Genomic DNA, 13,923 nt, shown 5'->3' with positions numbered 1-13,923 from the left:
GGGGCTGGACTATTCACTGTAACAGACTTTCAGTTAACGCCCTGGTTTCCAGCCTCCATCCTGCCTGGTTCCCCAGGTTGAGCTTCTTCTGAGCAAATCAATAGTCCCCTCAGCTCAGTCCTCTGATCCTCTTCATTAGATACCGTTCTTTAATAACTTTCTGAAATCTCTTGAAATTTCTCATCTGGTGATGGTCTCCTCAGAATTCTGTTCTTTGTTGTGGATTTACAGCCTTTGAAGAAAAATCCCTTTACTATAATTTCAATGGGATACTGAGAGGCAGAAGACACAAACATAAGCGTGTGCTTAATTCCTATCTTGAATCAAGACAGTAACTGGACTTTTGTGAATAGGGTCATTTTTCTTACTCATAGTAGTTACCTAGCTGATTCTCTTGGATGTTCCAGGTACACAGTAATATGATGTATTCTATAATGTTAAATAATGGCTCAGCAGAGACCTTGTCTTCTTGACTTAAATGGATTTCTTTTTTAAACCATTCTGTCCCTTTAATATGATCTTCATTGTTGCGCCAATCAGAGTTCTTATTCCTTTGTAGGTGACAGGATACTTGTTTTTTTCCTTCTTCTTTTTTTTTTTTTTTTTTTTTTTTTTTTAAATTTTTATTTATTTATTTATTTAAATATGGCTGTGTTGGGTCTTCGTTTCTGTGCGAGGGCTTTCTCTAGTTGCGGCAAGTGGGGGCCACTCTTCATCGCGGTGCGCGGGCCTCTCACTATCGCGGCCTCTCTTGTTGCTGAGCACAGGCTCCAGACGCGCAGGCTCAGTAATTGTGGCTCACGGGCCTAGTTGCTCCGCGGCATGTGGGATCTTCCCAGACCAGGGCTCGAACCCATGTCCCCTGCATTAGCAGGCAGATTCTCAACCACTGCGCCACCAGGGAAGCCCTTTCCTTCTTCTTTTTTTTGGAAGTTCAGGGATTTCACCAGGATATCTCAGCAGTGATTTTTTTTTTTTTTTAAGGAATTTTGGGCAGGAAAGGAAGAGAAGTTTTAGGAACCTGTGCTTATAATACCTTCTTTCCCAGAAATCCCTCTACTTGTTAAACACCACTCTGGTATCTTTTTCATTTGTAGTGTGGGCAGCCTAGGGTACTGGGGTTTAGTTGGGTCGTGCCCTTTTTCTCAACTTCCTCCAAAACCCTTCCAGTTTCTAACAAAATTCAAACACTCTGGATCTTTTACTATCTCTGAGATCCTCCAATTTTAACAGGAAATATGTGAGAACACCGAACTAGAGGCCCTGGCCTTCAGTCTCCCTCAAAGCCTCTACGTGATTCACTGCCACCTCCTCCTCCTCCCCTTCCCCCACCACAGACCCCCTTCTCCTCCAGCTCCTCCTCGTCCTCCTGCTCCCTCACCATGGGCCCTCATCTGCAGCAGGGGCCGCTGCCCCTTCTTTCCTCATGCATTGTGAAGTCAGCTGCCTCGTGAACGCAGCAGACATAACCATGTGTGTCTAGTGATTATAAACCTGCCTAAATCATATCACCTCTTAATATCATCAGTCACCTCTGTTAGTGTCCTATCACATGAGAAAAAGGGATGCTCTAAAACCAATTAAAGATTTATTCTGAGTTAAAGTTCTGTTTTGTCACCTAAAACTGAGGGCGTTCATCCCCTGATATTCTGTCTTAGACTAAGGGCTACTTGGCTGGAGCCAGGACTATTCTTCAGTAATATTTTCCAGAATGAGTCCTGTAGAACTCTATTGATGTCCACAGATCATAGTGGTTTTTTTTTTGGGGGGGGGGGGAGACAGAAAGGAATCCCAAGGTCAAAAAAGGTCAAATATATTCAGAATATACTATTATGTCTTCCTCTTGAGAGTCATAGACTCTGTGTGTGTGTAGGGGGGGAACTGTTTAACTTATTTATTTGAAGCTAGTGTTCCAGAGAAAATCATCTGTGAACTATTGCTTCATAGTAATGTCTATTACAGTTTACTGACATCTCATTTTCTATCATCCCTAGAATTTCAGGTCAGCCATTCTTTTAAATGAAGCATAAACCCTCTGAAAGTCAGGAATTCTCTGTGGAGTACAACTCTGTCCCTGGGGTATAAACATTCTGTGCTCACACAGCCTTCACCTAGTGTAACAAATGGGGTATTTTCCTTGACTTCTCTTTGTATGTTTACTTTGAACGTTTGCTTGAAAACTCTCTACACAAAACTGTTGTTGCCTGTCAGGCTCCCTAATAAAGCTGTTTAGCTTTGTTATTTTGTCTTAACTCAGACTTTAGTCATCTGCCTAGAAAGTCACTCTTGGGAATCTCATTCACTCTCTTAGTTGCAAACAGCACCTGTGTTCTGGAACGCCCAAATCTACCTCCTGTCCCAATCTCTTATCTAAACTCTAGCTACCCCCCTCCGTGGGGTGGGATAAATTAGGAGTTTGGGACACTATATATAAAATAGATAATTAACAAGGACCTACTGTATAGCACAGGGAACTATACTCAGTATTTTATAATAACCTGTATGGGAAAAGAATCTGAAAAAAAATATGTATATATGTATGTATAACTGAATCACTTTGCTGTACAACTAAAACTAACACATTGTAAATCAACTATACTTCAATTTAAAAAAACAAAACAAAACTCTAGTCCCATACAACTTAGCACCTTCGGTTTTATTTTCTTCAACCCAGATTAATCAAATTTTGCTTGAATTATCAGCTTTTCCTTAAGGGTAACCATGCATAATCACTCTGAAACCTGCTGTGAAACTTCACCATTCACACAGACAAACCATGAGTCGGAGAACTCATTTTGTTGCTATTAGCTTCAAATAAGTCAAAACCAAATCCTATCATATCAGGCCTGCAACAAAAGTCGCTGGGTTAAACCCCCTGCTTATCATCATACTATGAAAAAAAGAGGAATTGACATTTAACAGTCACCCCATCCTTTTAGCTTTGAGAACAGTACTGGAGGGATTTCCTGCTGTCTAAATTCAAGCTGGGATTTCAGAGTTAGCTTATTAGCACGCTGGGGAAAATCACCCGTTAAGATGGTGGGAAGAACAAACCTATCTATTGTTTCTATCCACTGTTTTCTATCAATGGATAGAAAACGTAGCTGGTGATGTTTTAAATGAGAATCTTTGTGGTTTCTCATATTCCTAACTTGTATTATATTCTTGCTCAAAAAAGGGCCCCTGTTCCTTCCATCTGTCTTACCAGATTTGGGGTTTGGCTGCGCTGGCTGTGGACTCCCTGGCAATACCGACTCTGCTGACCGCTTTGGGCGCCCTACTCGGTCTCAACTCCAGTCGGCCTCGATCATTGCAAACAGTTGGCTGAGCCTTTGCTTAACGTCAGGCTCACTGGGGGCACGACAGGACTTCGTGTGCACTCTGATGTGTTCGGCGAGTTTCGACTTATAAATGAAGCCCTTGCCGCAGTCTGCACAGGCGAACGGCCTGTCGGGCCTGTGGATGCGCTGGTGCCGAAGCATGTGGCCCCTTTCCCGGAAGTTTTTATTGCACTCGGGACAGCGGAAAGGCCTCTCACCGGTGTGCAGGCCCTGGTGGCTGAGCAGCTGCGCCTTCAAGCGGAAGCTCTTGTCGCACTGGGGACACTGAAAGGGCTTCTCGCCCGTGTGCGTCCTGATGTGCTCCACGAGCTTGGACTGCTTGGCGAAGCCTTTGCCACACTCGCAGGAGAAGGGCATCCGGCCGCCGTGCAGCAGCCGGTGCGCCTTCATGTCGGCCTTCACGCGGTAGCTCTTGCCGCAGTCGGGGCACGGGAAGGGCCTCTCGCCCGTGTGCAGGCGCTGGTGACTCCGCAGCTGCCCCTTGAGACGGAAGCGGCGGCTGCAGTCGGGGCAGCCGAAGGGCCGCTCGCCGCTGTGCACGCGGAAGTGCTCGGCCAGCTTGGATGGCCGCGTGAAGCCCTTGCCGCACTCCGCGCACTGGAAGGGCCGCTCGCGGCTGTGCGTGCGCTCATGCGCCTTCAGGATGCCCTTCAGGCGGAAGCTCTTGCCGCACTCGGGGCAGCCGAAGGGCCGCTCTCCGCTGTGCACCCGCAGGTGCTCGCGCAGCTTGCACGGGTGGGCGAAGCCGCGGCCGCACTCGCCGCAGGAGAGCGGCCTCTCGCCGCCGTGCCTCCTCAGCCGGAAGCCCAGGCCGCACTCTGGGCACGCGAAAGGCTGCTCGTCTGAATGCAGCCGCCGGTGGAGCCGCAGCCGCCCGCGCTGGCGGGAGGCCCGGCCGCACTCGGCGCACCGGAAGGGCCGCTCTGCGCTGTGCACGTGGGTGTGGTCTGGAAGCCCGCACTGCGGGGAGGAGCGCCGGCCGCACGGGCCGCAGGAGGCCGGCCTCTCTGCGCCGGGGCCGGGCTCGAGAGATTCCGGGCGCTCGTCGCCAGCCGGGCTCAGGCCTGGCTTCTCTCCCGAGCGCGGGAGCTCAGCCTGCTCGGAGGCGGCCCTGGCGCCCTCTCTCCGGGAGCCTGGCCTCTCCGCGCCGGGAGGGCCCCGGGGGCCTCTCTCGTCGCAGCCGGGGCACTGGGAAGGCCTCGGCCCCGCGCGCAGGTGGTGGGCGTACGTTTCACACTCGCCGCCCGGCAGCTGGCTCTCCTCGGGGTAGATTGCCAGGGGTCTAAGCAAACACGAATTCCGGCGGAAGCCCCGCCCACATTCTGGACAGCGGAAGTGCCTCTGTCCCCGAGAGATGCTCAGGGGCTGTTGTACCTCGGTTTGGTTGCGGAATTGATTCCAGGCCTTGTGTGGCGGGTCCTTCGAGTGGCTCCCCTGGTGCTGCTCTGAGAGGTTCTTCCAAAAGCCTTCCCCACAGACGGGGCAAGGGTGCTGGGGGCCCTCCCCGGAGGTTTCCTGGAAGCCTGGGAGACCGAGGGTCCTGGGACTTACGATTCTGTCTCTTCGGGTGGGTTCCCTGGAGCTGTGGACTAGTGGACCTAGAGCCCGAGTATCATGTCTGTGTGGGTTCAGGAGGGCGATGACTTGGTCAGGCCTGAAGGAAACAGCTTCACTTTTTCCTAAAAAGGGTTCAGAGGAACGCTGGCTCTGAAGAGGATCTACTTGGAAATGGCAGTGGGCTTCTCCTGGTTTCACAGCTTGCTGGCTTCCTGAAATTGAAAAGAAAACTTCAGTCAGTATCCCAGCCTATGACATGACCAAGGCTTATGTGGCCGTAGCAGTGACCTGAGGTGGCCTGGAAGCCCAGCTTCCGCTGAACTAAACCGGCAGCTCCTTTCAGTGGGGGGTCAGTTTCATGACCAGGAGTTTGGTGAGAGTCTGCTGAAACTAAACTGAACAGACCTATCTTAGAATAATACTGAAAAGAGAACATGTAAGTCACAAATGTAGGGCCTAAGCTTTGGAATCAGACTGGGTTCGAATCCCATTTGTCCACTGTGCAAACTTTGTCAAACTCATCTCTGGCTTCAGTTCCTTCTCCTGTACAAATGGAAACAGTACATAAGATTGTTGTGAGAACTGTATGAGTTAACAGGGCCACCAGACTTGTCCCATTTGGATGCGCAGACATTCCTGGAGTCAAAAAATAATGACAGGGACTTCCCTGGTGGTCCAGTGGTTAAGACTTCACCTTCCAATGCAGGGGGTGTGGGTTCAATCCCTGGTCAGGGAGCTAAGATCTCACATGCCTCCTCGCCAAAAAACCAAAACAAAAAACAGAAGCAATAATGTAACAAATTCAATAAAGACTTTAAAAAAGATAAAATAAAATAATGAAGGCAGTGTTACTGACAGGCCCTGGCTAACACTATGATTCCATATACTCCAGGAGCTGTCCTAAGACCAGATGTTCCTCCCTCCTCGTCTCTATTCCTACCAACGTTGTAAAAAGGTTTCTTGGAAGAATTGCTAACAGACAGAAAAAGTGAAATAATTTGTGAAGAAAAACTCTTTCTCTCCTGTAAGAAGCAGCTAAAAATTAAATAAACTACTGACAACATTTCTTGGAATGATGCTCCCATTTGACTTTTTTTCATACTTTAATACTGACCCTTAAGAATCCAAAAATCTCAGACTCTCCCATCATGACAAGAAACAAAAGAGGAGTCTCTATTCCTCCCCCCCCCAACTACTAAGAATACTTCATATTTGCTGAACTCCTACTGTGTTGCCAGGTATCTTTGTAACAGTTTACATACATTAACCCATTTAATCCTATAATTTAGGTACTTTTATTATCTTCATTTTATAGGTCAGGAAATTGAAATACTATGAGGTTGAATAACTTGCCCAAGGTCACCTGGAAAAGGCAAGATCCAGACTCAGGATCCAGAACCCACAATCCTAACTACTATGCTTTACTGCCTTTCTCTAGAATATACCAGGTGTTAAGCCTCAGTCCAGTCAAACAGGAAGTCAAGGTCAGAGAATTGGAACTAAGAAACCTGAATGGGATGTCTTAAGGACAGGGCGCTGATTTCTTAATACTCACCCCCAAACAGTTGTCCCTCAATAACTGGATCCAAATGCAAATCAGCAGAGGAGCAAATTATGTTTCCTGATTTCTGTGATTCTCCCCAGTTCCTGAAGAGTTCTCTCCCCTGTTCAAGCCAGGATATTAGTTCTGGTTTGGGAAGTCCATCATCTGTACAGAGAAGTCAAACAGGGTAGTTTGGTTTCCTTGAGCACTAAATTTAAAGCACAATGAGCTGTTTTTAAATTCTCAAATTTACTCCTGGGAAAATGTATGAGAAGAGATTTTTTAAAATAGATTATAGGTTTACACAAAGAAAAGCAGAACTGCCCACATATTATAACAGTGGTTCCTAATCTACCTGGACCTGTTAGATGACTCTGTGTTTGATTTTGTCTTGGTCCCAATATATCTAGCAATGCTGCATTTTGTCATAGGTTTCTTAAAACGCACCAGTATTGTGCTTTGAGAATCGTGGGACAACCCCTGAGACAACTGGAGATATCTTGGGAATAGGGGGTATATGAAAATAAGAACTGGAGCTTCAGCTAAAATATTCTGAGAAGAACTTCCAGTGACAGTGCTAATCATAACCTAAAACACAGTTGAGTTCTGCTAGAATAGAAGGGGGTTGCAATGAATGAAATGAACAAATTAAAATATTACAAGATTCCCATTTCCCTGTAAAAAATGTTTACTCTGTGTATTTTCAAGTATAACTTTCTTTCAGTAATATATATATTTAAAAGAACCAAAAGTATGCTTCATGGATTGCTAAAGGGAGATTAGCAGATGGTCCAAATCAGAGAAAGGATAAGCTGGGCAATGCTGAGGGATTTTAGGGATAAAATGTCAGAGTGACATAGTAAATTAGCCCTCTGAAATCTGACTTCAACCCCAAAAGAATTCCAAGCCTGCTCTCATGAAAAAAGGAATCACTATCTTTTATTTAAATCCATACACCTAAAACAAATATCATATAATATCGCTTATATGTGGAATCTAGAAAAAAGGTACAGATGAACTTACTTGCAAAGCAGAAATAGAGACACAAATGTAGAGAACAAACATGTGGATACCAAGGGGGGAAGGGGGGGTGAGATGAATTGGGATATTGGGATTGACATATATACACTACTATATATGAAATAGATAACTAATGAGAACCTACTGTATAACACAGGGAACTCTACTCAGTGCTCTGTGGTGACCTAAATGGGAAGGAAATCTAAAAAAGAGGGGATATATGTATATGTATAACTGATTCACTTTGCTGTACAGCAGAAACTAACACAACATTGTAAAGCAACTCTACTCCAATAAAAATTAATTAAAAAAATAAATCCATACACCTATTCTCAGTCTTCATCTGGGTTGAACTCTCAGCATCTTTTAAAATAAAACTATTTTTCAAAAAAAAATTAAGAAAACAAGTCCATTTATAAGACCATCAAAAGGAGTAAAATACTTAGGAATAAATTTAATAAAAGAAACATAAGACTTGCACAATACAAATCATAAAATGTTGTTGAAAGTAATTTTAGAAGTCCTAAAAAAAAAGTATTAAATAAATGAAATGATATCCCATGTTCATGAATTGGAAGACTTAGTACTGTTAAGATGACAATATTCCCCAAACCCCATCTGCCTTTTTTTTTTTTTTTTTTGGCAGAAATTGACAAACTGATCCTAAAGCAATGGTAATTAAAACAGTGTGGTACTGGCATAAGACTAGACATATAGATCCATGAAACAGACTCGAGAATCCAGAAATAAACTCCGACATTTACGGTTAATTGGTTTTCCAAAAGGGTGCCAAGATAATTCAATGGGGGAAAGAATAGTCTTTTCAACAAATGGTGTAGGGACAACTGGATATCCATATGCAAAAGAGGCTGGATCCCTATATCACACAGTGTGAAAAAATTAACTCAAAATGGATCAAAGAAGGAAAAAAAGATCAAAGACCTAAATATACGTACTAAAACTATAAAACTCTTAGAAGAAAACATAGGAGTGGATCTTTGTGACACTGAATTAGGCAATGGCTTCTTAGATATGACAGCAAAAGCTCAAGAAACAAAAGAAAAAATAAACTGGAATTCATCAAAACTTAAAACTTTTGTGCTTCAAAGGACTCCATCAAAAAGGGAACAGGTAACCCAAGAAATGGAGAAAATATCTGCAAATCATGTATCTGATAAGGGTTCAGTATTCAGAACAAATAGAGAACACTTATAACCCAACAATAAAAAGATAAATAGCCCACTATAAAAATGGGCAAAGTATTTGAATAGACATTTCTCCAAAGAAGATACACAAATGAAAAGATGCTCAACATGATTAGCCATTAAGGAAATGCAAACCAAACCCACATTGATACACCACTTCAAATCTATTTGATCTTTTGTTGGGTCTTCACTGCTGTGCGTGGGCTTTCTCTAGTTGCGTCGAGCAGGGGCTACTCTTCACTGTGGTGTGCGGGCTTCTCATTGCAGTGGCTTCTCTTGTTGTGGAGCACAGGCTCTAGGAGCATGGGCTTCAGTAGCTGTGGCACGCGGGCTCAGTAGTTGTGGCTCGTGGGCTCTAGAGCACAGGCTCAGTAGTTGTGAAGCACGGGCTTAGTTGCTCCACGACATGTGGCATCTTCCCAAACCAGGGATCAAACCCATGGCCCCCTGCACTGGCAGGCGGAATCTTAACCACTGCGCCACCATAGAAGTCCACGTCCATTTGATCTTGATGCTTGGAACATTCTTTTTGGGTGGCACAGGATTCATGACACAAGATTATTTTTCTTTTCTCTATAGATTCAATTACTTTAATTGGTTCTTCGCTAACAATGAAAAAAATGTAATATCTTGTATTAATATTTTAGAAACACTGTATAGAAACTGGAAATCTTAATTATGGTAATGGAACAGAACATAATTATTAGAAACATTGCAATATAAAAGAAGTGGTTTGGCTGTCAGACACTGGCAAGAGAAGTGGAGGGAATATAGGAGAACTAATTACCTTCATAGACTGAAAGAATAATGAGATATAATATAAAGTTCATGAAACATGATCTAGAAGTTTATTATTTAAATTATAAAGGTGGCCAACAGAGGCATTAAAAAACCGTCAAGGGCTTCCCTGGCGGTCCAGTGGTTAAGACTCCACACTGCCAATGCAGGGGGCATGCATTTGATCCCTGGTCGGGGAACTGGGATCCCACAAGCCACGCAGTGTGGCCAAAAGATAAAACAACAACAACAAATGTGTGTGTGTGTGTGTGTGTGTGTGTGTGTGTGTGTGTATGGAACAAATTGGAAAGAAATATTTGTAACATAGATAATAAAAATTTTTTTTAAAGTTAAAAAAATTTTTAAAAAACTATCAAAATTTCGGAAGAAGGGGGAAAAAGGAGATAGAAGAGGGATAGTATAAGTGAGTGAAACCCTCATTTTTCACAGTAAGGAGTTAAACTCGATAAACCAAGAAATATAGGTGTAAGCACAATAGACTGAAGTAAACTGCAGTAAAAACTAAAACAGAAATGATTAACATGGTTGCCTTTGGGGAATTAACTGAGTGAGGGGTGAGGCAAGAGACTTTTATCATTCATTTTGATGCTTCTCCAAACAGACTGATTTTTTAAAAATCATATTCAGTAGTAAAATACAAAGACTAAGTAAGCAAAAAGACTAAAAAGAACACCATTACCGTAACCATGCAGAAACAACTGCGGTTAAACACCTGTGTATAGCCTTCTGAAATCTCATTGCAGGGAAAAATAACATTAGCTTTTTTGAGGTATATGGACACCACTGTAAAAGTTGACAGGTAGGAACATTCTAGGTTAAAGATACAGGGTACTTTATGGATATGGGCAAGGTATGTATCCATGTTGAAAAGTCATGGCAACCTGTGAGTAAGTATATAGTGATTAAAAGCCCTGACATATATTTAGTCATCTCTGACCACCTTACATTACATGCTGTCACAAATATTCTTATGTAGCAACGTCTACCGTTGAGTAAGGATTAGCAATGCTTACAGATATTAACAAAAGACTCTGCATAAAAATGCCTTTCTGAGTTAATTTCTGAGAAATCTGGCTACCTGACAGACAGGAGTATGGAGTGACTGAAACCCCTAACAGGACCCAGTTCCATGCCTCAGCCACAGTTAAACACTTCTTACCTAGAGAAACAAGAATCTCATAATTGGTTCTCATTACTTGCTTGTAAAGCTCCTTCTGCCATGCCTCTAGATTCCGCCATTCTTGCTCGGAGAAATAAACGGCCACATCCTCAAAAGTCAGAGGTAACTGAAATTATAGGCATAATACATATACAGTTATAATGGCTTCAAAACTCCAGTTCCTTTTCATCAATTTAAGAGTTTTGCAGTGGACAGTGTTTTTGTGCGTTAGGCAGCTTCTTCCTTGGGAACTGCTCCTTCCCTGACTCCCATCATGTGGTTCTGTTGGTGACCATGACCACCCCCTTCCACTTGTTTCTCTATGCCTGTTCCAACTACATATGCATATGTATAGCATGGAACTCTTTCATTTTTCTTCTTCTTTTTTTAAACAAAAATGGGAACAAATCACTGTGTAACTTCACTTAACATGTCATCTTTCCAGGTCAATTTACATAGGCAAAATCGTTTTTTTCTTAACTGCATTATATTCCATGGGTACACATACTCCACTGATAACACATATATTGTTTCCATTTCCTTTATAAATTACCAACAATGCTCTGATATGCTTCCTTATATATTAGTGGTTTTACTTCTGCAGGAAAAGGCTAAAAAGGAGAACTACTAAATCAAAGGATAGAAACATCTTCAGTTCATGAGATACCACTAGATTGCCTTCCAAAAAGAATCCAGCACTTTTACCCTTGCTAATAAGAAGAGACATTTCTTTACACCTTTGCCAGCACAGGATGTTCTGAAACCTTATTTATTTGTTTGTTTATTGGCCAACATGATAGGTAAAAAATTCTATTTCATTGTTTTATTTATTTTTTAGGCTTCTCTGTGAGCCACGCGGGATCTTAGTTCCCCCACCAGGGATTGAACCTGTGCCCCCTGCATTGGGAACGCGGAGTCTTAACCACTGGACCGCCAGGGAAGTCCCTTGTACTTATTTTATTTGCATTCATTTGTGAGGCTTAGTAACATTTTCATATTTGGCGGGGAGGGGGGGTTCCACTTATCTTTGTGCATGCCGGTTCACATCCTTTGTTCAACGTTTTAGTGGGCTCCTATAATTTGAATTAACTTTCTTACATTAGGGTTAATAATCCTTTGACTAGGGGCTTCCCTGGTGGCGCAGCGGTTGAGAATCTGCCTGCCAATGCAGGGCACACGGGTTCGCGCCCTGGTCTGGGAGGATCCCATATGCCGCGGAGCAACTGGGCCCGTGAGCCACAATTACTGAGCCAGCGCGTCTGGAGCCTGTGCTCCGCAACAAGAGAGGCCGCGATAGCGAGAGGCCCGCGCACCGCGATGAAGAGTGGCCCCCGCTTGCCACAACTAGAGAAAGCCCTCGCACAGAAACGAAGACCCAACACAACCATAAATAAATAAATTAATTAAAAAAAAATAATAATAATCCTTTGACTAGTTAACAAACATTTTCTTCTAGTTTATCATTTGTATTTTGACTTTCTCTTCTGCCAAAGAGAACATTTTTGACCCTTTTATTTAGTTAAAACCTGAGTCTTTTCCATATTGTTTCCAGCTTTTACTTTCGTTTTTTGTATTTGTCACAATCAAAAAATTATACAAATATTCTACTGAATTTCTTTCACAATTAGATTTGCAGCTTAATTCTACAGATGATATTCTTATCTTTATTTATGTACATATGGACAGCCAATCACAGAACACTAATAAATGCACCACTCTTTCTCCTTAGATTGAAATCCTGACCTTCACTTTTGCATATATTAGATTTTCATATGTATGTGAATCTACATATTGTTATACTATCTGTACCTATCTGATTACAGTACCTATGCAATGTTATAAGTGCCCCCCCACGCCCATTCTTTGTCAAGCTACTGCTGTTAATTTCTGGAATATTTATTCTTCCTTAAAAATTCTAAAATAATTTTGTCCAGTTAAAAAAAAAAGTACATTGGGATTCAATTTTAATTAAATTTATATGTGTATTTAGGAAAGATTGAGCTCATCTAGGAACATGTTCTACCACTCCATTTATTTGATCTTGCTTCCTAGCCTTTAATAAACTTAATGATTTTCTTCATAAATGTTCTGAATCTTTTCTATGAACTTTATTTCTAGTACTGTGTAGTTTTCCCAACAATTATAAATGGGACCACCTCTGCCACTTCAAATCATTCCTACTAGAATTTTTTAAAAATTGATTTTTGTAAACTTATCTTATATCCAATTAATGTACCATGTTTGTTTATCAATTCTAATAGTATTAAGTTTTTGGTGGAAACAATCATAATTCTCAGATAATTTCCCCATCTCTTTTCAAAGTACGTACACTGCTTTTATCTCATAGTGTTGTACTTACTACAACCTCTTTTGTGGCTTCAGGGTTTAGTACCTTGATTTGGAAGACTTTCCCTATTCTAAAATTATAAAAGATTCTGGTATATTATAACAATAAGGGACATAATTCTTTTTCCAAAGAGATATTAATTATCACAAAACTTATTGACTATTCTTTTACCATTGTGTTGGGATCGCTTTTTCATAAACTAGTTTTCCATTTATACTTGGTTATATTTTTGTTCCACTGGTGATTTTGTCTATTCTTGCTCCAATACTGGACTGTTTAATTCTTAAGTTTTATCAAATGATTTGCTATTTAAGAGGATATGGCCATCTACCACCACCTTGATCATTTTTTTAAAGGAAACTGTCTTGACCTTCCTTGTCTATTTTCTCTTCTAAATAAACAGGAAAAATATTTTGTCAAATTGATATAAATTCTATTGGGATTCTGATAGGAATATACTAAGTATATGAATTAATTTTGAGAGAAGTGGGTCTCTGAATTATGGGATCTTCCCATCCAGAAACATCTTTTATTTATCTAGATTTTTAAATTTTCTTTAGTAAAATTTGTTTTCTTCATATAGAGCTTATATAATTCTTGACAGATTCATTCCTAGGGATTTTAGAGTTCTGGTCGCTACTATGAGAACTAAACTGAATAGGAATATACAAAGCACACACATGCATACCCTTCAAGCACCAGCTGCCTCAGATTACCCTGTGGCGAGCCCTACCTATTCACACCTGGTGTTATACAGCTTTCCATCTAATTTCAGATAATGTTCCTTCCACTACTTCACAATAACTCAAAAGCTCCATCCCTTCTTACACCCACTTCCACAAGCAAATTTCAGATTGTTTTTAAGGTAATTATTTCTTAATCATTTAACATGCATAAAACTGAGCTGTTTTTATTATGTTTCTATCTTTTCTTTTTAACTTGTCACTGACAAA

At 41.8% G+C, this 13,923-nt stretch overlaps 1 protein-coding gene across 3 annotated transcripts in view; it reads right to left on the bottom strand.

Annotated features, from left to right (window-relative positions):
- Positions 1-2,581: 2,581 nt before the first annotated feature.
- ZNF786 (zinc finger protein 786) overlaps positions 2,582-13,923 on the bottom strand; it is a 37,495-nt gene continuing 26,153 nt past the window's right edge. For 2 of the 3 annotated variants that reach the window (XM_059933134.1, XM_059933136.1), the window contains exon 5: positions 10,675-10,750. Coding sequence is in view for 1 of the 3 variants with exons in the window: in XM_059933137.1 (XP_059789120.1) it covers positions 3,288-5,110; positions 6,454-6,606; positions 10,624-10,750 (2,103 nt within the window). In the remaining 2 variants the exon portion in view is untranslated. Of the gene's footprint in view, positions 5,111-6,453; positions 6,607-10,623; positions 10,751-13,923 lie in introns of those variants that run through there. The other variant, XM_059933137.1, reaches the window with a different exon arrangement.

The sequence above is a fragment of the Balaenoptera ricei genome, chromosome 9 (assembly GCF_028023285.1).
Source record: "Balaenoptera ricei isolate mBalRic1 chromosome 9, mBalRic1.hap2, whole genome shotgun sequence".
In the NCBI taxonomy this organism is placed as follows: Eukaryota; Metazoa; Chordata; class Mammalia; order Artiodactyla; family Balaenopteridae; genus Balaenoptera; species Balaenoptera ricei.
Note: the sequence above shows the minus strand (reverse complement) of the source record. Positions and strands in the feature narration are given on the sequence as shown.